The sequence below is a fragment of the Rattus norvegicus genome, chromosome 5, assembly GCF_021556685.1.
Source record: "Rattus norvegicus strain SHRSP/BbbUtx chromosome 5, alternate assembly SHRSP_T2T, whole genome shotgun sequence".
Taxonomy (NCBI): Eukaryota; Metazoa; Chordata; class Mammalia; order Rodentia; family Muridae; genus Rattus; species Rattus norvegicus.
This window is the reverse complement of record NC_141538.1, coordinates 102,970,467-102,998,087: the sequence shown is the minus strand read 5'-3', so window position 1 is coordinate 102,998,087 and position 27,621 is coordinate 102,970,467. Positions and strand designations below refer to the sequence as shown.

At 41.9% G+C, this 27,621-nt stretch overlaps 2 protein-coding genes across 2 annotated transcripts in view; both read left to right on the top strand.

Annotated features, from left to right (window-relative positions):
- Frem1 (Fras1 related extracellular matrix 1) overlaps positions 1-12,536 on the top strand; it is a 149,481-nt gene extending 136,945 nt beyond the window's left edge. The window contains 2 exon segments of the mRNA NM_001411535.1: positions 6,881-6,966; positions 9,889-12,536. Of these exon segments, the coding sequence (NP_001398464.1) occupies positions 6,881-6,966; positions 9,889-10,088 (286 nt within the window). The 3' untranslated portion in view covers positions 10,089-12,536.
- Positions 12,537-24,069: 11,533 nt separating this feature from the next.
- On the top strand, positions 24,070-27,410 carry Cer1 (cerberus 1, DAN family BMP antagonist). The gene is given in 2 exon segments (NM_001115031.1): positions 24,070-24,629; positions 26,281-27,410. Coding segments are annotated over 2 exon segments (804 nt in total). The 5' UTR covers positions 24,070-24,122; the 3' UTR covers positions 26,578-27,410.
- Positions 27,411-27,621: the final 211 nt, after the last annotated feature.

Genomic DNA, 27,621 nt, shown 5'->3' with positions numbered 1-27,621 from the left:
CAGTGTTGACAAGGGCATAGAGCAACGATAATTCTCAAGGATTGTTACACATGGAACCACACAGTGGGGTGTCTCCTTTGTGGGACTGACAGTTTTTAATTAAGTACGTTCCCTGTAACTTAGTTATTCTATACCTAGCTACTCCACCAAGCGATTAAAACATGTACTAGAGAATACAAAAGAATTTTATAAGTGTATTTATAGTAAGTGATAACAACGAGGGTCCTTTTGGTATTGGTTTTATGAAAGTGCTAGCTATCTTCTCCATTATGGAGATAACACATTTGTACACACATAGACTGAACCTTTAAAACTCTAACCATGTGGGTAAATTATGGATTAATAACATACAGAAAGCATACAGCTTTACATGAGAGAGTGCACATTCCGTGATTCCGTGTATGTGTATAGCAGCATCTGGTCGCTGCTGCTTCAGTAATGAAGGGTTTCACCTCAGATTGTCAGAGAACTAGAAACAACCCCAAGAATTGTCCTCATGGAAGGGATGGGAAGGGTCTTTGTCTTCATAGTTATTGTGTGGATGTAATGCCTTTGTCAAAATCCATCAGATTAAATATTTAATGGCCTCTGTATTATTGTAAACTTATCTCGTTGGTTTTTTGTTTTTGTTTTATTTATTTATTTATTTATTTATTTATTTATTTATTTATTTATTTGACAAAATTCTCACTGTGTTACCCAGGCTAGCCTCTACATCATGGGCTCAACTCTCCTGACTCAGCATCCTGCTACCCCCAGCTTTTCCTATAGACTTTTTTTTTAAAGGATAATTAAGTATTTAAAGCCTAAGAGAGTCAACCACATTTTTTTGGTCACTGATATATTATATATTTTAACTATAAATAGATTCATGACAGAGGTTAATCAGTACTTTGGAGGAGGGGGCTGTTGGTAAATTGGTAATGTCACATAAATCCAGACATTTAGAACCTTTAAAATCAGTACTGTTTAACTTTATATGTTGCCACAATGCTGCATGCTGGAGAATAAATGAAACATTCTTTTACTAAAACAACCAGATGGCCTACATCTATTTGAAGTTCATCTAGGGCAGTGGTTCTCAACCTTACTAATGATTTGAACCCTTAATACAGTTCCTTATGTTGTGATGACCCCTAACCATAAGATTATTTTTGTTGCGACTTCCTAATTCTAACTTTGCTATAATTAGGAATCATAATGTAAATATCTGATATACAGATGTTCTTGGGCGACCCCAAAGAGAGGATCAGTTGATCCCCAGGGGTTGCAACCCAGATGTTGAGAACCATTGAGCTAAGGCATAGCAGGCTGGAACAGTGAAAGTTTTCTTGCCTTTTTACTCCTTGGGAGTTCTGGGGTGTTAACCTGAAAGCTGGCCAGGAGAAAGGTAAAGGAGAGGGCAATGGGTGTACCCAGCAGTGGTGGTTGTCAGGGTCATAATGTGGGAGATTTCTTGGTAAACTGTGGACAAACAGAACAAAACTTTCCAACTTCAAACGTGAAAGCAGCTTTATGGTTCATCTTCCACTTAACTGGCTGTCTCTCAGTGGTTAGTTAGAGCCTGACCAGCGACATCAGTCACTCCCTTCCAGTGATTCCCAAAGGATGCTTAAGTCTGCAGTAAATCAGTCCTCAGTAAGCTTTCAGGGTTAGTTGTAAAGAAAATTAGTTTCTTTATTTGTGTGTGTGTGTGTGTGTGTGTGTGTGTGTGTGTGTGTGTGTGTGTGTGTGTGATATGTGTGATGTGTGTTGTCTGTGTGTGTGTGTGTGTGATGTGTGATGTGTGTTGTCTCTCTCTCTCTCTCTGTGTGTGTGTGTGTGTGTGTATGCGCGAGTTGGGGGTTGGGGTGAGGGCGGGGCTTTTAGGTTTGACTCTGGAGGCTAGAGGTCAGGTTAGGGTTCTTCCTCAGTCACTACCATAGATTCTTTTTTATTTTATTTATTTTTTGTTTTTTTAGATATGGTCTATCACTGAACCCTGAGGTCACTGATTCAGACTTGCTGGCCCGTGAATGCCCAGTACTCACTGGTCTCTCTATCTTCCTAGCCCTGGGATTAGAGGCATGCTCTACTGTGCCCAGCTTGTTGATCCTGGGACTCCAAACTCAGGCCCCTGTGCTTGTATACCCATCACTTTATTGATTGTGCTTCTCCAAACCACTCATGGTTACCTTTTCTTTTTAAACATTTGTTTATCCTTTTTCGTTGTGTTGGAGAGGAAACCCAGAGCTTGATAAATTACGGCCGTGCACTCTACTGTTACTGAGCTACACCCTAGACTCTCCTTGATTGTTGTGAGAAAATCAAGGAGTTGTGCACTGGGAATTGTCTCTGCATCCATACAAAGATCTTGGTGAAAGGTAGCCAGGTGTGTGTGTGTGTGTGTGTGTGTGTGTGTGTGTGTGTGTGTGTGTGTTTAATTCCAATGTCTATTTCTATTCTTGATTCTGAAATCCCGATCTTTTAATTTCTTAGTGTTACAAATTCTTGTTATAAATTCCTGCCCATTCAGACTAGCCCTGCTGATGCCTTCCTGTTGATAATCCTGTCAGTCTTCCAATACCTTTAAAATTTTTATTGTATTTATACATTTTATTACAGCTGACTTTTAATGGTTGGCAGCCTTCTAGTTACGGGCAGTTCCTTCATAGTTCTATTAATACTGTCTGGTTTACTCATGACCATCATAAACACAGAACTGAAATTAAAGGCCTCCTTCCTCATGCATTTAACCTAAGACTTCGTCTGTAATTTGGGTTAAGCACCGTCACTCTGACCTAACTAACCTGACCCAGTTCTGTGCTGCCTCTCCAATGACACCTTACTTGCATATTATACTTTGTCATTTACAGAATTCTGTCACAACCCATCACTTCTGCGCGAGAAGCCAGTATCAATACTCACAATTTATAGATTGTAAGACAGGTCTAAGGACGCAAAATCAGTTGCTCATTGTCATCTGAGCAAGGAAAGAGAAAGGGCTATTCCCTATTCCAGTACATGTCCCAAAGAGCTCAAAGCGTAAGGGGTTTCTCACTACATATGCACTGATAAGTGTGGCTATTTTAAATTCGTGATAGGCAAATCTATCACAAGCCTTCAAAATCATGTATTTTAGAATCTTGTATCACTCTCACAGCAAAGAAATAAAACTGTAAAATCGAATGTGGCTAACTCTTTCAGGGAAAACTGAAAGTATAATCAGGTTTTGAATTTATAGATTCATATTTTAACTTTTTGTTCTGGAATAAAGTGAGTCTAGACTAGACCATACCTTTAAATACTGTTCTTTAGCATTGGTCCCATAACCAATACCTAACTAATTCCTCATTCATTAGGGACTAGACATCATAGATCAATACAATGGCAAGATCCATCTTATGTTGGTAATGTCATGGCTTTCAGATCATTTCTTTCCCACATCTCTTCCTCATAAAGTCCTATTAAGAACGTAGATGTTTTTGAATTTAAAAGTCTAGACTTAGTACTTACTAAGTTCATATCTTATTATAAGTCCAGTTAAGAATTCCTCTGGCCAGAAATATGAGTTTCCAGTAATATCTGTTGACTATATATAGTAAAACATGATTGACATTTGGAAATACTGTAAATGGAAGATTTTTTTGTCCTGAAAAATGTTTATCTCCCCTGGTGCTTCAAGGGGGCACGGGTCAGAGTGGGTGCAGCATTCAGATCAAACGTGATGTCAAAAGTAGCCATGGAACCACTGTCAAATTATTTCCAAGTTGTTTAGTACACTTTTCCTCAGGGAATTGCTTTAGGAATGTGCTTTAAGAAAACAACTAACTTGCAATGAAAGACATTCAAGTTGAACATTATTTTCCTTATTGACTGGGAAACTAAACAGCTTATCAAACACCCTTGTTGATGATATTCTAGGGTGTGTGAGGTAATGGGACGGTTCAGCCTGTCCATTTCAGTTGACATATTAAATACTTTATTTGACTGCATTTGCATGGTGGAAGTCACTTTTTAAAAGGTCCCCCGGGAGATTTAGACAAATTATATGATTCCAGGGGGAACACTTGGGGGTAGTCAGACTCCTCTCCAGCCCAACTTGTCTCTGAATCCCGACTACTGCGCTGCCATTCAGCGTGCTTCAGTCACGCCCGGTGTCTCCTGCTTCCATCACCCAATACTTTCTGGATCGTTTTTATCGTGTTCACCAGTCTTGTTGGCTTGAAAACAAGTACTTCTCTGGGGACAGTCAATCCTTTCCGTGAAGTTAAAGTCACACATTTACATTTTGTAACCTGAGGCTCTGCTTTATCACTAGATAGGTTGGTGGATGGCTTTAGCTTCCACGGTTAGAATTAGTACACAGACCAACTGTGTTTTGATTGGGCTTGAGGGACCGTTATTTTATACTGTGCTGTTTCCTTGAGTTCCCCATGGTATGTGTCTGATTTTTTTTTTATTTCCAGAGGGTCATTTACAATGCCCGTGTTTCAATGAGAACAGTAAATTGTATGTTATCCCTTGTCCCTAATCAGATTACTCACTCAACTCAATCGCTATCTCCCATCTCTGTGCCTCCCCATTGGTGTTTTATTATTTTTCTAACCCAAAGGAGCCAGACTGCTAGATTAGGCATTTCTTGAATTTACATATTGTAATCTCATCTGCTCATTTCCTAAGGCAGTCATTGTACATTTGGTAATTCTATTATTATAGATCATTATCTATGATGCCGTTTCCCCGTCCCATAGGACCGTCTGGAACCCCTGCTGGCCTATCCTTAAAGAGTTGCCCTGAAATGTCAGTACTTATGCAAAATCTTTTGAAGAAATGGATGCTTGTTTTTATAGCCAGAAAAAGTAAAGCTTCTGTTCCTGGTCCTGGACTTTGAAAGCCTTCACATTTTAGAATTTTTGAAGGGTTATTATTTGTATGTGTTACCTATAGATTTCAATTTTATATCTATAAACACACATGTCTATACAGATAATATCTACCATATTTTATGTCTTTGAGCAAAATGAACAAGGGCTTTTCTTTTTACTTAAAACCATCATTCACATGCCAAAACGTTTATTTTGTGAATTATTGTTTTGATATTTTGCCTAGGTAAGAAACAGCTATGTTTCTGCTTGACCTTTTTAAATTATTTATTATTATTTTGGTGTGGGGTAATTCTTGCCTTTTTTTGTAGCATTATACAGAAAACTAGAACTGTATCTAAGCAGTTAAAATATATTTTATGAAGTTCGTTTTAAAAATAGTTTCAAAAACTTTCAAGCAGGGGAGAAGCTAAATATCCAGGAATGAACCTCTTAGATCCATCCTGGTGTTGGCTGTGAGGTGGGTGGTGATCAGTAAGAAAATTAACCAGGGAAGGGACAGAGGAGTAGGGAACAAACAGACCCTGCCTCTCCCATTCCAGCACTCCACAGGGATGGGGTACCCAAGCCATTTAACACAGGTCATATATTATGTGTCTCAAGCCCAGAGCACACAGGATGCCCACACTGGATATGAGATGTCTCTTGTAGCTGCTGTGACTGCCAGACATGAGCCAGCAATAAATAATGGGTTCAAAACCAAGCCATGAAGCCCAAATCCAGCAGCCTGAAGCTCTCCAGCAGTCTTAGAGATCTCAGGAGGCCTATAAAGCACTGTTGAATTATAGGACAGCACAATCCCCTGTGAGTGGAGGGAAAAGTCATTAAGAAACAAATTGCAGTTACTGTAGATGATAGGTCAGAGACATGTATCTGAACTTTGGGAGAATAGGCAAAGGGAATGAGGTTTAGCTCCGCAATGGTTGATCTCTGTGTCTGTTTTCTGTCCTGCTTGTCTTCATGTCAGTAAATGTCGATCTGGCAGGACAGTCATCGTGATTTTATTTTCTTGTCATTTGGCTTAACATTTTTCTTTGAATTGCATTTCTTCTCCCGTCACTTACGTGGCACATGATACATGAGTGCCGTGGCGCACGTGTGGAAGTCAGAGGATAACTTAGAAGGCTTCCGGCTTCATTTTATTAATTGGAGTAACTGTACGTCTGCAGGGCACGTGGTGCTGCTCTGGTAGAGGCAGGTGCTATACATTGCTTCCTCTCTGAACCCATTTCTTTTCAAGAAGAAAATAACCTACTGGTTTTTACCTGAGTGTTTTTAGGGAGCTTTAAAAAACTCCACCAGAGAAGTCAGGTAACAGAACGCTACTAACAGAGATAATTCAGACAGCTCCAGTGTAATTCACAGAGAATTCCATTTTGAAGGAAAATGGTGAGTGCTGGCAGGGAGAGATTCTCTGACTTCTGTAAAATGCATGAGGATCGACAATGCAGCCAGCTTCATTTCACTGACACATGGAAAGGCTTGAGGTTATGGGGTTATTTAAGTAAACACACCAACCTCAACACTTGGACTTTGAGTCATATTATCTGGGAAGACAATCAGGGTAACTTACTTTCAAATTAAGTGGATGGCTGTCAAATTCATACCAGATTTTTTTCCTGTAGGAGGATCAGAAGTCCAAGCTATGTGTGGAATTTGGGGCTAACATGGGTTACATAAGACCCTATCTCCAAGAAGGAGGAGAAACAGGATGATATTCAGCATACTGTTTCGTTATGATGTAATTGATCTAAGCAATCTTTACAAGCAGACAGTTGTTAATTTCCAAGAAGGTATTTTAATTGCCTGGGAACTATGATGAAGCAGAACTCATTATAACAACACTTTCTTTGCTGTTGCCCATGCTGATCAAAGCTAAGCTAGAGTGTGAAAATCTCGACAAGACTTCTCTACACACTCACTAGTTTTCTTTGTATTTCTGTTACGCGCCTCATGTGAGCAGCAATGTAAACACCGTGTCACTGAGAGTCTTACTTTCATATGTGTATGTGCAGGCACCAGGGCACCCTTGTGACCGTATTCTCCAGGAGGCACATGCAGTGGCTGTGGGCTATCAGCGGAAGAAAGCCCTTCTGGATAGGCAAGTATCTGCGCTCTCCCGAGCAGGAAGCAAGCACACAAGCAGCAAAGGAAGTGAGGCCCACCACTCCCTTCCATTGGCCGAGAGAGTGTACTCATGATAACATGGAGGAGTAAGATGGTCAGTCAGTTAAAACCATCATACTCCAGTTAAAACCCGGAGTACGGCTCAGTGACAGGGCACATACTGAGCACGTGCAAACCCCTGGGTCCAATCCCTAGCAGCCTGGGAAAAAAAAAAGAGACCACTGTAGACTTTTGGCTTTTTGGCAAAGTACTTTCATTCTTGGACATCCATGTTGAGGACGTAATTAGGGATATGGTCAAACTGACATAAAAATTCAACACGTGGCATTTCTAAAATTCAAATATTTAGAAATAGCTATAGAGCAAATTAGATCACACCATGTTTATGTGAAGGTAAGGTTAACAGTTATTGTTCTTACAGTATCTAGTAAAGCTATAACAGAATGTCCTGTGTATGTATTAATTTACGAAACAACTATATATTATAGTAGTATAGGTAAGATATAGTGCATTGCATTGGTGACCAGGTACTAAGTAAGGGAAAAGGAAGAATTCACAGCCATGTAAAGCATGGAATAATTTAGAAAAAAAAAGAAATTTATGTACAAGTTGGATAGACAGACAGAGAGATAGATAGATTATAGAGTTACATGCTAAAGTTGGAAATGATTTACTTCTAACCAACAATACAGGCACTTTGAATTTTATTCCTTGATTTTTCAATTTTTTAATATTTTTGTCTAATTTTTGGCTGTTACAACAAACCTTTACAAGTTATTTCTGAGACAGAATCCTCAAGGCACATCTGAATCAATGTTCCCACTACTGCCTCTGAGAGGGACTGTATTTGAAGCAACAATTATAAAACCAGTCTTTGGTTCTCAATTTTTTTTTTGCTGTAAGCTTCATTGGATCTTTAAATCCAGACATGGTCTAAGAGTATTGAGTTAGTCTGGAGCATAATTTTTCTGTATGTCCGTAATGATTCTAAGGCTTTGTGTTCACAAAAGCACATGTGATCTGATCAATAATCTAAGGAAATAATCCAGCACAGGTCAGGGTGTTTCTGACTGAAATGGCAGTGGAGGAAGGCAGCATTGGTAGCTAGAATGGTCGTCATAGTTAAATCTGAGTGAGAAGATGTCAGACTACTCTGCGATTACAGAGAGCTCCTCTCTCATGCTTTTCTTTTCTTTTCTTTTTTTTTTTTAAGATTCTATTACGAGAAGTAGGGAGAACACTTCTTTAAGCAAATGCTACAGACACGAACAACATTGGAGTCTAATTTTCAGAACTTTCCAGTGGGAGTAGAGCAGCAGTGAGGAAAAAAGGCTGATTTTTACTGGGATTGTTGCAGACTGACACATGTTAAACTCCAGAAGAGAAACGATGTGTCATCAGCTACTTCCGGATATGAAAATGAAGGCTTTTAAAGAACGGGAACAAGGACTAATGGGTGACAAAATGTCTGTTTCTCTGTGATAGGAACTTTGTAGGTAGTTGACAGGAAGGGTAATAATAGCCACTGGGGCTAGAGAGATGACTCAACAGGTTAAGGCCACCACTGTCCTTGCAGAGGACTTAGGTTTGGTTCAGAACCCATGTGGCAGCTCACGACCATCTGTAACTCCAGTTCCATAGAATCTCATGCCTTCTTCTGGCCTCTTCTAGCACTGCATATACGTGACACACAGACCTGCATATAGGCAAAAATACTTATACAAATAAAAATAGCATACTTACATACATAAAATAAATTTAAAAATTAATATTGGCCATTAAGTAGACACCAAGATGTGTTAAAAGGGTTTTTAATCTTAAATTAAAATATAATTAAATAATTTCCCTCTATCCCTTTCTTCCCTCTAACACAGTGGTTCTCACCCTGTGGGTTGCAACCTCTTTCCAGGGTTGAATAACAGGGATTACCTAAGAACATTTGAAAACACAGATGTTTACATTATAGTTCATAACAGTAGCAAAATCACAGCTATGAAATAGCAACAAAATAATTTTATGGTTGGAGGTCACCACAACATGAGGAACTGTATCACAGAGTAGCACAATTAAGAGTGTCGAGAACCACTGCATAACACTTCCCTATCTCCCACCTGCTCGTTCTCAAAATCATGGCCTCTATTTCCTTAATTGTATATATTATTATAAATATGTACATATACATATGTATGTATATTCCTGAATATATAAATACAACGTGTTCAGTCCGTACACCATTACTTGTATGTATGTGAATTCAGGTTTGACTAGTTGGTATTGAATAACCAGTAGGGGGTTCTTCCCCATGAAAGACTATTTTTCCCACTCTCAGAGTTCTTTAGTGGCCTGTAGCTCTTTGCCTATGGTAAGAATTTGACATAGCCCATCCCCTTTAATCTTCAGCAAAACTGTGTATACTGTTTTACGCCCATTCTTTAGGTGAGAAAACTAAAACTCAGAAAGGTTGAGTAACCTACCCAAAAGGCCAGAGTCTGTTTGGCTCCAAAGTCTAATACTCCTAATTGTGTCATATTCTGGTCCCAAACCTTATTCTTGGTTCTAGAACTGGAGCTCATATTTACTTAGCACTCTGCTTAGTACCACAGAGCAAGGCAGGTCCGGTGGTCTGCACCTGTAATTACACCTGTTTGGAGGTCTGATGTAGGAGGACACTGTGTTCAACACCGGCTGGGGAACTTAGTGAGACCATACCCCAAAAGTGAACACAGTAGAAGAGGAGAATCCAGGCCAGTGGTAGAGCACTTGGCTAGCTGGTGTAAAGAGATCAGCTTCCCACCTGTTCTGAGAGGAGAAGCAGAATAAAAAGGAATAGGCTAGCCATGGTACCTGAGTTTAAATGTAATAAAAATATTTGGCATGTTCTCTTGGCTCATGTTAGGCTTGAAGAACCAAGTGCGAACTGGCCACTGGGAGTGGATTGGAGGTGAACCTGTTGCTTTCACCAACTGGAGGAGAGGGCCCCCTCTGCACCCGAAGCCTGGAAAGAACTGTGTTTTGGTTCAAAGAAGAGGACAATGGCAAACAAAGAACTGTAGCAAAGGCAAGGCTCACAATTTTGTGTGCTCAAGGAAACTCTGAACGGAACCCGAGATTTCTCATCTGTCTATTTACAAGATCTACGAGTATTGTTCTGTGGAAATGCATTGCTGTGGCTGACTGGCCATCATGCCTTTGTGAGTCTGTCAAGTAAACATGGAAACTAGAAAAACAGTCCCAGGGAGATAGCTGCGTGAATGTGCCTTTCAAGATGAGATACAACTTCTGTGTCTCAATATTTTTCTGGATAAATGTCTGCAGTATGATAGGCTTTAGTATTTGCTTCTTCTAGAAGATTCAGACTTATTCCTATGCCAGCTCTCAGGCAGTACGAGTTTCCAGGGACCTTAAATGCTTTTGTCTGTAGACCTCGAACGAGTCCATCCAGAAAGATCAGTGTTGCAGTGCTTCCACCACAGTCTGAGTGAACCTAGCCCTGCCGAGCCATTAAACCAAGGTCGAATGCCAAAGGTTGGTTTGTCTTCTTAGGTCCTTTAAATGTGAACTTAATACCAGAGGCTGTGTATAGACAAAGGGGCTCTGTTTGAAATGGAAGAGTCTCTCAGGAGGATACTTAACTGAATAGGTCTAGTGGGATGGGGCAGAGGCCTGCCTTTATTGGAGGGCTCAGATGCAGGCATGGCTCTGCCTCTGCTAAGGAGATCAAACCATTCCACTCATGAGACGTGTTACATCTCAGTTCAATCGTGGCATCGTGCCATTCCTAAATGATAGGTTTTCCCATCTTCCAAGGTCACGTGAACTTTGAAGTAGCAATATTTTCATCTCTGTTTACAATTTTGACCAAATATTTTTAAAGGATATGTGGAATAAGGAGTGTATATGACTATGGTTGACATAAAGAAGAAAAAGGCCACTGTCTCAGAAGAACCCTCATGAACTGTTCTGATGACCAAAGAAAAATAATACTGGAAGCAGACCCTTTGAAAGTCCACACCACGCTCTTGGAAAGGATTTTGATGGGACTTTGAGACTTTACATCTCTGGAATTTGCAGGGATTCTCTGCTAATTAGATTCTCCAATAGAAGGTGCCTTATTAATTTATAAACTCAGTTGAGTGGAACATTTGTAGCAATGAAGCATGCTGTGCGTCTCTCAACAATCCCTTCTGGAACCCAGGGTTAATTCTAGGAAGTTAGGACGTCCTTTTTGAAATGTTTAATAAATTTTTTTCTTTTCATAATCTCTAAAAAATACAGCTGTGCCAAATATAACTTGTCACATGAGTACCGGTGTAACTTTAGAATTAAATGAGGTGTTCAAGTAGACTAGGGCTTTAGGGCAGACTTTTTAAACAGAATAATAATATCACAAGTGTTACAGACACTAAAAATGGCTTAAGAAAGTCGTTCCAGTTTCTGGATATAAAACATGACAGGCTTGCTTCATTTATCAAAGTTTTGGTTCATAGACATTTTTACCTAAGGAGGTTAGGATAAGACTCAGACATTCTGTCTCTTATTGAAATCCAGATGTAATTGCAGAGCTGGCTGCTCTTAGCTCGGAGGTTTGGAGGAGTCTGTAGACAGTAAATACAAAGACCCGTGGAACATAAGGATCCTTTAGTGTTTAACGAAAACTGGCCAAATCCTTCCTCCACTCCAGTTCCAGCCAAGTTCCTTGTAATCCACTAGCTTCCTCACCGTACAAAGTTAGGATTCAGACTGTGGGAAAGAGGATGGAGTTCTCCCGTTCAGATATTGAGGAATTCATTCTAAAGCTGCGTGCACCATTAAAGCTGGAAATACAGAGCTATGCCAACCATGCTCAACCTGGGTGGCAAGGCCAGTTTATTAGACTTTCTTGCACTGAAAATGGCATGGCCGTAATTGCAAGTGGTTAACATAGGGGATGGCTTGGGCTTTATATCCATTAGGAATAGATCATTCTGAAATTTTCTTGACATGAAAGCTTTATCAAAGTGAGACATCAGGTCTAAGTGATTAGAAGAACACACAAGTTCAGGCAAGCTTACCTTCTGGCCACGACTGTCAGGGTTGAGTAGGGAGTGCTGGTGATGCCAGTAGCCAAGCAGGGTATACAGCAGAGGTCCGACTGTAGTCAGCCCATGCCCTCTAACTTGAATGTCCACTCAGGAACTTCCTACATGCATGGACATACCTGCAGCTCAATGCTTTAGAACTTTTAAATTTTTTTCTGATATTTGATCTTTAAAAGGATACATAGTATATGTTTACTGAAGATAAATCTTAAAAGCTGGCCCTAATCATTTCCTCCTCTTCCCTGGAGTGGTGAAAACAAACTGAGCAATGTTTATTTGTATTTCTAGTCTAGTTTATTTTTAATACAGCCCAAATATGCATATATTTTAATGAACACTGTGGTCCTTTGTCATTTAAATCATCGACTGGTGCTAATTTCTGTAAGGAGGTAGTATATCAGCCGTACTGTATCTAGTGTTGTGTCAAAGCCAATAAAATAAACATGTTTAATCCTCAGACACTGTACCTTTAGTTTGTCATCTTTTACACTTTTCACAGGGCCTCACAGGTATCATTTAATTTATGCCACACTGTTTGTTTTTTCAGGACAGTCTTTCACTGTGTAGGTGAGACTGCCCCTTGAGCTCATGATCCGATTGGCTTCCGTCTCTGAGAATTGTGATTATAGGCATGTGCCACCATCGGTTTGAATTGTAATGGGGTTATATATATGTATATATATATATATATAGTTAGATTAGATATAAGTTATTAGCTTCCAAGCATTCATATAGTATTTGCTCAGTGGTATTGAACATGCAGCAACACCTGGCATTGTCGTAACAATCTAGAGATACAGTAGGGAGTGGAATAAGATAAGCACAGAACATAGAGGCAAATTTCTAAAAGTTTTAATGCCTAGAGAACTTTTTCTTATTTGTTTGTTTTTGTTTTTCAAGACGGGGTTTCTCTGTGTAGCCTTGGTTGTCCTGGAACTCACCCTGTAGACCAGGCTGGTCTCGAATTCGGAGATCCACGAAAGCAGGGATTAAAGGTGTGCAGCACCACTGCCCAGTTGACCTGGAGAGCTTTGGAGCAGAGAGGAGGTTGCCATGGAGCTTGGTGATTTTGTCATCTCTTTTCAGGCTGGGAGGGAAGCACATTCTGGCTAACTGCTCAGGCTCATTTCTGTCGTGTTCTCTCCAGATGAAGAAATGGGTCTTCACTCTCAAGGTATCATTAATCCCAGTACTTCTGAATTCATGTCACCATGAAGGAGATGGGAGTGAAGTTTTTTAAATTTAATTTGTGCTAGCTTTTCTTCCTAAACAATAGACGGTTGTGTCTCTACCATAGATCCCTGGAGCAAGAGAAATTAAACAGAGATCTTTCATATCAACTTATTTGTTACTCCCATTTTACAGACGAGAACACTGAGGTCCTCTTAAGTCAAAATTTCTTCCTCTGGTCTACAGAGTAAAGAAGGCAACATCAGGGCTGACATCTTAGAAATGATAGAGAGCAGGATGGGGACATTGAGTTCATTGAGTAACATGCTTGCTATGATTACCTAGAACATACTAAGAACATGCATGTTCTTCACCAGCACTCTTGTAACAAGCCAGTGCTAGGGCTTGTTCTTATAATCTCATTGCCGGGGGATAGTAACTGGGATGTCCCTAGGGCACTCTGGCCAACTTAGACTAATGGATAAGATCAGCTCCAAGTGAGAGGTTAACTCTGGCCATTATGCACTCACCCCCCATCCCCCACCCATGCATACCAGCTTCTATGTGCATACACCACACACACACACACACACACACACACACACACACACACACACACACACACACCCCACACAAAGATACATACAGAAATGGTAGATTGAATCTCTTTCAATAGTAATATTCAGGTGGCTTTATTGTGTTCTAGCACATATTTTTGACTAGTGTTATAAAGTTTATGAAAGACACACCCTAAACCATATGTTGTATGATCCTGTTTATATGAAATGCTCAGAATAGGCAAATTTATAAATCCAAAGTGAACCTGAAGTTTTCAAGGTGTTGAGAAATTGAGGGCTTGAAACGAACTCTCCATGGGTATAGAATTTCCCTTTGAGGAGTTGGAAATACTCTGGGATTAGGTTGTGGAGATGATTACACAATCCAGTGAATACACTAAAAGCTATTTATTTTATAATTTGTTGAGGTGCTGGAAATTAAAACCAGCACATATTAAGTAAGCATCCTGCCACTGACCTTTATCCCCAGCCCCAAAGAGAATACTTTACGTTGATGAATTTCAAACAGTGGAGTGCTATGAGAAGTCTCCAGATAAAATTCATTCCCAAAAGCTGAAACAGGATGTTGGCTCTGCTGTGTTTATCTGACTTACTCAGATACGCCTTCCCCTTTATGCCTGACGCTCGCCCAGATTTTGTTTGCTTGTTTATATCATTGGTTCATGGGCAAGGAATGCTAAATTTGGCATAAGTTGAAACTGGTAACATTGCCTCACTGGTCTTCTCCTCCCTCCCCATCAATCATGGCAAAGAGTTGCCACTAAGAGCAGAGTGTCTGGATGTCAGTAAGGTCCAGAACACCGTGATTTTCATGAAATTAATTTTACAAGCCTTTAGAATAGGATCGTTCAGGAAATGAATATACTATCCTCATAACTTACACAGAACTGTTCATTTTGAACAGCTTTTATAGGCCCTATGCTCTGCTAGGTAATAAAATTCCGTTTATCTTAAGACAGAAGGGAACAAAGATCAAGCAACACTCCCATTAGCGGCCTCGTGGTGACCTGCAACACTTTCCAAGGAGTGTGCGCGGGTCCACCTTTCCCTCCTCTCTCCACCTGCATTTTGGCCTTCAAAGGGCAGACTGGCTCGACTCACTGTATAGAAAGATCATGTTAAGACTGTACTACATGCTGCTTATAAGAAACATACTTTTAATATAAATACCCAAATCCATGAGAAGTAGACGGGTTGAAAGAGATCTGCCACTTAGACCTTATTTGAAGCTGGAGTGGCTACATTCATGTCAGCCTGCACACATTTTAGAGGGAAGAGTATTGCCAAGGATAACGAAGATTGGTTTATAATGCTAAGGGACAGAAGCTTGTGATCCGAAGCGTCCATACATTTGGTAATGAAGTTTAGAAACATGCAAAGCGGAAGCTGATAGAAGGGAGAGGAATGGGTAGATCTGTCTTCACAGTTAGGCGGGTGGATACCCTTTTCTTTAAAGTCAGCGGACCGAGCAGTGAGGAAGTCAGCGAGGGTGCGGTGCAGAATCTAGCTGCAGCTCACTGCAACAGTGTAACAGATTTCTGGATATCCGGAAGTGTTGCCGTTTATCTTTAAGGACACTTGAAACATTTACAAGGCAAAGTTTTAGGGCAGAAACATAAAATGTCTGTGTACTTTTCCAGCCCAGCAGAATATATCCCCTAGATATAGTGGAATTAAATTAGGAATCGGTGACAAAGACATTTCTGGAAGATTCTCTGAGTGTTTACCCACCACAATGTACATTTATCTAATGTGTATGCTATGGATAAAATTTTAAAAATGAAATTCACAAGTATTTTGATCTGGAGAAAATAAAAAATAGATCAACATTTGTGGGACGTCATTAAGGCAGCACTTAGGGGAAATTTTATAATAATCTTTTTTCAATAATATTTTATTAAAAAGTCATAGATCTTCACCCAACAACCCACTTGTACTGTCATGAGAAGAAATAGCTGGGTGTGGTGTACACGCTTGCTTTTCATCTCAGGTCTCAGGAGTCAGTCAGATCTGTGAGTTCGAAGTCAGGCTAATCTACACAGCATGTTCCAGGCCATCAAGGACTCCATAGTGAGGCCTTGTCTTGAAAGAAGAAAAGTAGACAAGGAGGAGGCAGAAGTAAGGAGGTAACAAATGTCACACTAGAACGCCAAGGAATGTCAGGAGCACAGAGGTACACAGAGGCAGAGGCAGGAGTCCAAGTTCAAGACTAGCCTGTGCTATATGATAAAACCATGGTTCAAAACCCCAAAGGCCCCATGGTAGCAGGCTTCTCTGCCGTGCAAAGGGTCTCGGGCTCCATCCCCAGCACTAGGAAAAACAATGAAGAATAGTAGAAAATAGTTGGTGATAACAGTGAAGCCAAAATGCTGCTTCAAAAAACAACTTCTATAAAGTTCTAGTCAGACTAATCAGGAAGAAAACACAGATTACTAATCCCAGGACTGCGTCAGTAGCAGCCCTTAGTGTTCTTACTGTACTACAGCTATTCTTGCAATAATGGGGACTGTCGTGGATAGCTCAGTAGTATAACCAGAACAATCTAAATGGAATAGACACTCCGAAAGCGCAGTAAAACACAGGGGCAACGGGAAGAAATCCTGTTACAGCTGGAGCAGTTGAAAGTGCAGCTCAAAATTCTCTAATCTGTGTTACCTCAAACGCTCATAAAGACACCCACGTGACTCATTTACTTGTCCACACAACAGCGGACGTGTAGTGGACACCTAGTTTATAGTTGGGACCGTTACAAATAAAACTGTGGTGAACATTCATGGTTAGTCTCTGGATGGGTATTACACTATCTCTTCCCTAATACAAATACCTAGAAGTTCAATGGCTGGATCGTTGGGCAGCATCCGCTTCTAAGAAGCCACAAAATTGTTTCCCAAAGCGCTCAGACCATTTTCTACTTCCACCAGAAGAGTCCAGATATTTCAGCTTTTCCACATGCTTACCAGCACTTACTGTGGAGGTCTGCTCCTATGAAGCTGGTGGTTCCACCACACTGTGGGGTGAGTTCATGTGTGCCTGGTGACTAATGGTATTATTATTATTATTATTATTATTATTATTATTATTATTATTATATCTTCATGCGTTTATTTGCCATCTATAGATCTTCTTTAGGGAAATACCTGTTCACATCCCCACACCATTAAAAAAAACATTTTTCTTGAGTTTTACTCTGCATAATAAAATGTTTTCTTCCAATTCTTGGCTAGTCCTTTCAGCGATGTCTTAGTTGAGATGTTTTATCCATTTACATTTATTGTTGGCTTTAAATTGGCTAGTGGATTTTTTGTTTTGGCTTGTTTTTTATTAGAACCTATTGTCTATATTTATGAGAGACTCTCTTCTCCTCCCTCCCCTTGTCCCTCCCTTTCTATCTCTGTCTCTCTCTGTCTTTTTCTCTAAGTCTGTGCTCTGTCTCTGTCTCTCTGTCTGTCTCTGTCCCTGTCCCTGTCTCTGTCCCTGTCTCTCTCTCTCTTTCTCTCTCTCTCTCTCTCTCTCTCTCTCTCTCTCTCTCTCTCTCTTTCTCTCTGTGTGTATGTGTGTGCCCACATGCATGTGTGTATGCATTTGTATTTTAAGGAAGGATATTATATGGCCCAAGATGGCCTAGAATATTCCTTGTGTACCCATGGATGTCCTTGAACTCTTGATCCTCCTGTTTCTGCCTCTCATGTACTGGGATTACAGGCACCTACAGATAATTGTTTCCTCTCTTTAAGAAACGTTATTGATACTGTTTATAATTGACAATTAAACTATACATTTAGCATGCATCATTTGACATAATATGCTTATGTCATTTCTCATAATTAAGATAATAAATACAGGACTGGAGAGATGGTTAAGAGCACCAGTTGCTGCTCTTCCAGATGTCCTGAGTTCAATTCCCCAGAACCACACAGTGGCTCGCAACCATCGGTGATGTGATATGATGTCCTCTTCTGGCCTGCAGATGTACATGCAGTTAGAGCACGCACACACACACACACACACACACACACACACACACACACACACACACACTATATCCACCTCTCTCAAAAGTTTCCTCGTGTTCCTTTGCACTCTTCTGATCTTTCCAGTTTGCTTCTCCCATCTCAAGGTAATACCTGGTCAACTTTCTGTCACTATAGATTGCCTTATAACTTCTAGAATTTTCTATAAATGGACCGCATATGCACTCTACTATTTTTGCCATTCTCTCTCACTTAGCATAATCATTCTCAGAATCACACCACTGACTAACTGCAGCGAGGAGGAGGAAGTGGTGGGGGGATGAGAACCGGTGTTTTAAGGTTCTATATCACAAGTGGTAACTTTCTCATGTGTTAGGGCATTCGTGTTCAATGTGGAACTGTTTCAGGGGTCATCTAGATGACTATAAAAGCCCTCCTTGAAGTCCCAGGATGCCTTGCTTTCAGACAAGAGCTATGATGTGCAAATTTCATTCTAATAACAATGAAGGCATCATGTCTCGTCTGACAGAATAGAATGCTTGCTGTGCTAATGGACTGACGTTGGGTGGGAGCTACTTCCTAAGAATGGCTTCTGGAGTCACATTATTGAAATTTCCTTTAGGATTTTTCTTTTAGGCACATATTTGCTGCATATACCAAGAAGGATATGTTTATGGATCATGCATAAAATCAATAATGATCTAAATGGGGCTACACATGAAAAGAAGGGGGTCGGGCCTATGGGGGAGTGAAGAAGCTCTCAGGGCAGAAGCTAAGTAACAGTAAGGACCAGCAGGGAAAGGCTCCCAGTAAACGCCTTCGCCCATTGCTTTTCTACCCAGCAGAATCCAGGTGATTTTAGTGAACAGATACCATAAGCCTTCTTAGGGTTTTGCATTAGGTTAAGCTTAACTTTGTGTTAGGTTTCTTAGCCTGCCTGCATTTATAGTCAACCTGGGCCCAGGCTCAGGCAAGGAGCATAAATAGAACCAGGTTTGCTCTATTTTCCCATCTTATTGTCAATGTTTTTACACACACACACACACACACACACAGAGAGAGAGAGAGAGAGAGAGAGAGAGAGAGAGAGAGTTTGTCTCCTGCCATCTTGTTACTTAATTCCTGCACCTAGAGGTAATATTATGTGTAATATTTTAATATTTACATTAAAGATACTTAAGATTATGTTTCTGCATAGGTGCTGCCAAGATAGTAAAGCCAACTTTTATTTATAGAGGGTAGAAAATATAAATCTGTCCAAAACCTTTCATAAAATGAAGGTTTTAATATTTTCAGAGTTGATTCTGGTGCCTGCTCTTGGAGAGCCTCAGAGAAGGGCTGTCAATACAAGGCATCATTGTTTTAGGCTTCTGATCCATGATTTGCACCACCCCCCCCCTACACACACACACACACACACACACACACACACACACACACAACTTTCCTTTCTTTTGGCAACTCCTTCTGCATTCTGTCCTACACTTGGCCCTGAGTCAGCTGAAAGCTTTGCAAGTTGATTTTCCGTCCCATCTGAATTACAGCTTAGCTGCGGAACTGTTTTCCGTGTGTTTTTAATCATTTGTCCATGTGTTATGAGCTTCTAGGGACAATATGGCTCCCCCAAGCTGCCTGCATTGTATAAGCAGAAACTGGTAAGGCAGCCAGGAGGGAAACAGTTTTCAGACAGATGCCCCCTGCACTCTATGTTGGTGACACACTACCTCCATCTTCCAACTGGAGCACAACAACTGACAAGCTGCCTAGTGCTACCTGGCAGGCACATCCTCCTCCTGCCTGAGTTCCCTTTCTTTGGGAGTGTCAAAACCCTTCCCCAGAGAGTGGTCTACAAACTGTGGCAGTGTGACAGAGTTCAGATACTACCTACTCTGAGATGCAGCCAGCTTGGGAAATAAGGAATGGTTTATTCTGTAGCCTTCCAGAATTAATGGAAATTTGATTTTAAAATAGAGTCTAAGCAGAGAATTAAGTCTAAGTCCTCTAGGACAGAGACCTCTCTCAGTAAGTAAAGCACAGCCAGTCTCGTGTCAGAAGTTTCCATGCACACTGGTGTTAGATTTGGGAGGTTGGAACAGACATTCACAAAGCAAACTGTAGAGTTGAGGCCAGGAAAAGAAATGAAACAGAAAAATGTGTTCAGTCAAACGTCTGGCTCGGTGCTGTGAACCCTGCAGACTCCAGGAAAGGTAGTCCTGACCCCAAATAGTCATCTCTCTGTGCTAAGAAGATACCTAGGGATCTCAGCTAAACCCAGCTCTAGCAGTCATGAGACGAACAAATAAAGAAGGACCTAGCCCCAAGTCTGGGCACAGGCCTGCAACCCCAACACTAAGAGTTGGAGCTCTACATGGAGTATATAGAAAGCATCTTCCTCAAGACAGGCAGCAGGCTGCTCTTGAACCTTAAAGTTTCAAGATTCTCAGAGCTTTTCACCCTTTCCCTGATGCTCATCTCTTCCCCTCCTCTACTTAGGACCGAATTCGTCCGAAAGATGGAGCAAATAAGAACTTAGAGGCTGGGTTTGTACAAACAATCCCGATGCTGAGTTGTGAATGCAAGAGAGAGCACTGGAGGACAGAATGTGAAAGCCTTTGTGGATGCAGGAGACATTTTGAAAGAGTTTGAGGCAGTCTAACATTATGAAAATGCTAATGGGGTGACAGTGAGCTATGGAGATGACCAGGAGAGCTATGGGGGTGACCAGGAGAGCTTGCTATGGGCTATTCAACGAAATGAAGAGAGAGGTGGTGAGAGGGATGAGCTAGTAGGTTTGAGGTCACGTGTGAGAAATTTTCATCCTCCGTATAAGAAGGGGCAAGGGGTCGCTGAAAAGGAGAGCAGGCCAGAGCAACCAATAGGCTGAGATAATTGGAGTTTAAGTTTATGTGGAAAATAAGAAATGACTAGAGTAGTAAGATAGAGTGCTGAGCAGAGGAGAGAACGGTATTTTGTACAGAACCAGTTTGTCCCATCTTCTCACGTCTCTGGCAGAGCAGGGTGGCCTATAGGATACGCGAATAGCTGCATGCCTCCCAGGTTGGAATTTGTAAAGGACAGGGAACAGAGAACAGAACGGAAGTCTAACCTTGTGAACTATGGAACCTAAGCTGGATAGGGAAGGGAGCGAGGACCAGAAGATTCAGAGATATAAGGTACTTAATAACCTCAGCCATTCCCTAAACCGGGACTTCGGAGCATTCACAGTGTGAAAAGAATGGACTTACATCCTAAGATGGTGACAAGAGCCATCCGTTTGATCTTTTTGTGACTCCAAAATCCAGAGTAGGACCGATGCTAAATAAATGTTCACATAAACATTACTCGGTTAGATCTGTGGTATATGGTGATGAAGCAGATGCGGTGCTGTAGGGAAAACCGGGCATAAGAACTTCAGCCGCAGCAAGATGTGAGAGTGAAGCATACTTATGACAGTTCTCCATTTTTGTTTTGTTTTATTTGTTTGTTTGGTTTTTTTTTTTTTCTTGAGTGATTTCTTCGTAACAGTCTCTAGGGCTGCAGAGGACCTGCAAATTGGAGCGTGGCACGCATGCGTGGTGGATGAAGCGAGTGATCTGCGCCTGGCTGCCATGGTTCTTCCTTACTTGGGTCCAGGAAGTGGATTTAGCCTCACAGGTGCCTTTACCTTGGCTTGGGCTTGTTTCCCTGTGATGGTTGGTAGGGAGTACACAAGGACAGATTCCTGCTGTGTTTGGAAGTCTCCTGCAGACCTGCCTACAGTTGGCCCATTCAATGGACAGAAGGGATGCCTATGTCAACTGAAGACAAAAGTCACTCCTTTCCTTTACAAGCAAAACAATATTCATGTGCTTAAGACAGAATGTCACAACTAGAGCTTTAGAACTGATCAGAGCATACAACACCAAGAAACGGGAGCTTCCCTGTCCCGAGTTATAAAGGGACGGTCTGGAAACCGCCTTTTACTTCATGCCTCCCCAACGAGAGGCTACTTGTCAGTCAGAATATTTGCCCATTTGAATCAGGCAGAAGAGCAAAGAAAGGAATTTCTCCAGGAGTGATTTGTAACTGACAGTTATAAGTACCAAAATTTGGACCCAGACGAGGGGAAGTTACTACCAAAGGAAAATTTAAAAATGAGTGACTGACATCCCCATAGGTAATAAAATCAGAGTGCCCATGCCCCTGGGTGTCTAACCTGCTTAAGGCAGAAGGCAGAGTTTAATCATTTTAGTCATTTTCCAGTATTGATCCTGATTTTTTTATCTACAGAGTAGGTCTTCTATAAATGTCTCTGCTCAACAGAAATTGTTGGGTACTTCCAGAACCAGGCAAGCTGACACCCCAGGTAGAATCCCTGGGTTAATGCTTAGCTGGGACCTGCTAGACCCCGTGTGACTCACAGCAGTGGGATTTAAGCCACGGAACACTGACGTTAAAAACGAACCAGGAAATGTATCCTAGTTGGCATTCACACCGTATTTATTACCAGAAGACTTAATGGCTGCTCTGGAAAGCACATTGCATTGGACTGCTGAGGAGAACTAGGAAATTCAAGTACTGGGTAAAGTTTTAAAGAGCCTATTTAAAATAAATGGTCACTATCACTGTTCAGTGGTATGGATCAGCAGTCCTTCGACGAGTACCAGGGAAGTCACCAAGGACCTCTGAAACAAGTAAAATAGATATCTTTTAGAATTCTAGTAAAATGATAATCCATTTAAACATAGTTTATAAAATACCTCACACAAGGCTTTGCCTCACAGAACTCAGCAAGGCCTATCAAGAACACAAATGCCTGGAAGGATGTCACAGTGGGGAACTTGTGGGAAGAAATCTGCATACTAAACAAGAAGAGGGTTCATTGTGCATTATCTCTGCCAGCAAAAGAAAGGAATGTGGTGACTAGATGAAAGGGGGAAGAAAGATAAGCAAATATGTTGTGTTTCCCCTTGGGAGGCCATTTTGGGTGACAGGCCCCAATTCCAGGGTTTCCTTTTATCGATAGGTTTCTTGTACCCTTGACTAATTTCATTTGCCACCCTCTCTCTTGATCCCTGAAGGCTTGTGTTTATTGAATCTGATCTTTATTGAATGTGTTCGCCAGTTCCTTGGAACTAAGGCGAAGATGTGGATTCAGTCAGGTAAGGACCCTCTTCTGCCCACTGCAGCTTCACCCCCAAATCCATCAGTCCTGGTTTGTAGTCTACATTCTCAAGCCTTGATGTTAAAGAAAATAATAATAGCGACAAAGCTGGAGGGACACATTATCTTCCCAGATTGCCCTGATTGATGAGCTGTCAGCTTAAGTCACTAGGGATCCTGTGGAGAAATTTGTAAACAATTGGAAGAGTTTTCTGATCTCTGGCCAGTTGTGAAATTTGGCACTCAGTGTTTGTTTCCCCATGTGACAGGATTAACTCTAGAATTGTGAGTCTCCATGTATAGATAAGAGATTGTATTCCCTTAACTCAGCTGTGACGAACAGCTTCAGTCCACATTCCAATGCAAGAGAAGGCAAAGAAGGCTCCTGTCCATGCTAACATGCTTCCTAACCACAATTGTGACAGACACCTTTAGTTCTGTCTTCTCTCCTCTCCCCTCCTCTCCTCTCCTCTCTCTCCTCTCCTCTCCTCTCCTCTCCTCTCCTCTCCTCTCCTCTCCTCTCCTCTCCCTTCCCCTCCCCTCCCCTTTCCTCTCCTCTTTTCTTCTTACTTCTCCTCCCCTCCCCTCCCCTCCCCTCCCCTCCCCTCCCCTCCCCTCCCCTCCCCTCCCCTCCCCTCCCCTCCCCTCCCCTCCCCTCCCCTCCCCTCCCCTCTCCTCTCCTCTCCTCTCCTCTCCTCTCCTCTCCTCTCCGAAGAGCCAGGCTGTTGCTTCATGTGCCCTTTTTGTTTTGCCTGAGGTGCTGAGATGCTTTTCTAGTAAACACTGGCCGTGTCTAGCTCTGTGCAGATGTGCAGCAAATGTTAGCTGACTGTTTCTTCTACTAATGGCAGTCATGAGGAATTCCGACAGAAAGCAAGTTGGTTTTGCCAATATAGCCACTCCTTAGTCTCAAGACAAGAGCTAAACCAGCAGCTAATTACCCCCTGGGTCTCAGGCTTTCACTGGGGCCTTAAATACACAGAGCCAAAGTGAAGGCAGGACACCATTAACGCTACATAATGTGAGCAAACACTTAATGTGTTTGCTTTGCCCACCTGCTGACCACCTGCCTCCCCATTCTACCAGGCAGGTAGCATATATGGGCTGTCTTGGCTGCAGTCTTGCAGAGTGAGCCTCTCTTTTGGGCCTGGTGCTCTGTAACTCTAATCTCAGTTTCTGGGATCCAGTACCATGCATCTCCTCTTTCTTCAGTTGATTGTGCTCTTGCCTCTGGGGAAGGCAGGCCTATGTGTAGATGACTGCCAGAGTCAGGGCTCTTTTTCCTTTGCCCTCCCAGAAAGGGGTCGCAGAGACCTCCACATGGTCAACCATGAGGAGGCAGAAGACAAGCCGGATCTGTTTGTGGCTGTGCCACATCTCATGGGCACCAGCTCAGCTAGGGAAGGCCAGAGGCAGAGAGAGAAGATGCTGTCTAGGCTTGGAAGATTCTGGAAGAAACCTGAGGCAGAACTTTATCCCACAAGGGACATGGAAAGTGATCATGTCCTATCGGGGATCCAGGCCCTCACTCAGCCAGCAGATGTGAGGAAATTGGAGAGATCACCTCTTCAGGAGGAAGCCAAGAAATTCTGGCATCGCTTCATGTTCAGAAAGGGCCCCGCCTCCCAGGGGGTCATCCTGCCCATCAAAAGCCATGAAGTACACTGGGAAACCTGCAGGACAGTGCCCTTCAACCAGGTATGTATTCTAGAGGGAAAACAACCAGAGTCTGCAAGAGAGGGAGGACAACTGAACAGCTAGGACAAATGGCAAAATGGGAAGGGACTGACGATAGCCCACCGCCTTCTCTAACTCCAGACTTGGTCCTCGGGTATTCGTTGTGGGAGGTGGCAAATGTAAGCGCATTTCCCTCATTGACGTTTCACGTTTCCACTGTTTCTTGGGATGCCGGAAATGCTTCATGGACGCATACTCAGAATTGATAGTCACCGTACTGAACGCACAGAACGTTGTTGAATTTGTGTATATTTGCTGGATTGTATCCATACAGAAAAGCAAGGCGTTGTCCTCAGTTAGGGAACTGGGAACTTAGAGCAGTTGTCAGAACTACCCTGCAGCTTCTCTCTTTACTCGTGAGGGCTACATAGAGAAGCATGCAAATCAAACTGATCATCTCCCGGGATATCCCAGCATGCATTTCTGACACTCAGCTTAATAACAGGTTCATGAAAACTTTCTTTAACTGTGGCTAAAACTGTTTGATGCTTAGAATGTTCCTGCAGAAACTCTATGTTGAGATTCTCACTATCACGTCTTGGCATTGTGATTGCAAAACACAATTTAGAGTGGAATTTATGTTTCTCGCAGATTTTTAAAGAATTATCTTTAAAAAAAATCTTAATACAAAATCAGGTCTTTCCTTGTTTGACTGACTCCTAACTCGTGCTGGCTAACTTATAGAGACCATGACCGTGCTTAGCTCCGTACTATTAAGACAAATGAGCATTCTACTTCTGCTTTCTTCCTGGCAACACCCACTTTCCAGATGCTAAACTAAAACAGAGAAAAATGCACCAAGTAGAGACAGAACCAGAAGCAGTGCAGGAGAGACTAAAATTTTACAGTCTAGTAACACTGCCCAATTAAGCGGGCAGTATTCTGAGGCAACTGCCTGTGGAGCAGAGGCGAACTTAGTCATCGAGTAAAATCTGCTTTGCCGGACCACGTGCAATTAGAAAATTGCTCCTACGACTCAGGCAATCAAGTTTCCTTTGAAAGTCTTGCTTTTTAATTCTACTGCTAATTAGATTAAAATTAAGGAGTTTGACTCATATTTTGAAAGACGCGTAAAACTGGGTGTACAGGGTTCTGAGAAAGCGGCAAAGGTGACGTAACCCAGGCATCTGCACTCCGATTCGGCTGCTTAGAGTTCCGAATGCTGTACGGCTCAAGGGAAATAGGACAGAATTAAACTCATGCTGCCTGGCCTGTTCTATGATTAACTGACCAGTGTTTATTGAGAAGCACCTTGTGCACAATGCACTGTGGATAACGGAACGATAAGATATGGTGGTTAAATAAGAAAGCTACCGTCGTGGCTTTTCGTTTCCGTTTGGTTATCTCCAATTAGATGAAAATTCTATAAAGTATGGTGTTTCTAGTGGGAGTTTTTCATGTTAACTTAAGGCGTTTTAGGGGTCAACTAATGAGTAACCCAATAAAAAGGAAAGCTTTGTTGTGGTGGCCTTTTCCCTATGGAATGCCATCTCTTGGCTATCATAAAATGTGTCAGTGACTGGAGAGTTTAGAGCACTTCCTTCTAAAGCATCCTTCTGTGCCGTGAGTGGTTTGAAATGCCTCGAGATGACCTAATCCATTTGCCTTTCAGACCATCGCCCACGAAGACTGTCAAAAAGTCACTGTCCAGAACAACCTTTGCTTTGGGAAATGCGGTTCCATTCATTTTCCCGGAGAAGGGGCACATCCCCACAACTTCTGCTCCCACTGCTCACCCACCAAATTCACCACCACGCACTTGAGACTGAACTGCACCAGCCCAACCCCCGTGGTCAAGATGGTGATACAAGTGGAAGAATGTCAGTGCATGGTGAAGACGGAACATGGAGAGGAGCGTCGCCTACTGGCTGGTTCCCAGGATTCCTTCATCTCTGGACTCCCAGCTTAAAAGACAAACCCATGATTACCTCAGAAAACAAAACCAGAATGAGTGAGGGTTGTTTAATCTGGAAAGGTCAAGTGGGTTATATAAAACTCAATGGAAATCTCTCTCTCTCTCTCTCTCTCTCTCTCTCTCTCTCTCACACACACACACACACACACACACACACACACACACTTGTGTTTAGACAGGGTCTTGTGTATTCCAGGCTGGCCTCAAACTTGCTATGTGGCTGGGGATGCTTTTAAACTCCTGATCCACTTCCTGAGTGCTGGGATTACAGGCATGCACCATAACACATAGCTCCCAGAGGCACTTTTAAAGAGATTTTTGCATGCTTCAAAGTTGCCTTTGAGACTCAGGAAATTTTTTTATTCTATGGAATGGATCTTGCCACAGATGTGGGAGCAGTGTGCTTGGTGGCCCATGTTTTTTGATTTCCTTTCTGTACTGTCTGCATGAAGTTTTTACTGTTGGTTATCTGACTTTGAAGAAACAATAGTGATGCTACTCTTAGCAGTTTACACGTGGGAGGGGTTCAGGCATGAGGAACCAAGCCTCCTCCTGGAATAAGAGGAAAGGACATGAACAGTAGTAGAGTCACTTGAGGAAGTTACTAAGACACTCCATAAGTCTCTAAGTACATTGCAAGTCATTTTGAAGCAAAATGGTCTATAGACAAAATCTTCTACTCACATGCCTTTGAATCTTGAAGTAAGTTGAATTTCTATTTTGTGCTTCTTCCTATTGTATGAGTATGCATGACAAATTCAAACGTCAACAACAAGTTCTGAATATGATCTGAATGTTGTAATACATTAAATTGTAGCATGTGAAAAGTTCTTGGACATACTGTGCCACATAAATGTCTGGTATTGGTCTTTCAGAAGCTCTTCTGAAATGACTTCATGGGCTTATGACACTGGCTGAGGGCTTCTGATTTCACAAGCAGCCTCTGTTTAAGTCATTTAATCGCCCTCTCTTAGCAAGCACCTCTTCCCTGCTTGTATTTACTTATGCCCAAATACTGTACAGCATTGCTTCCTACCC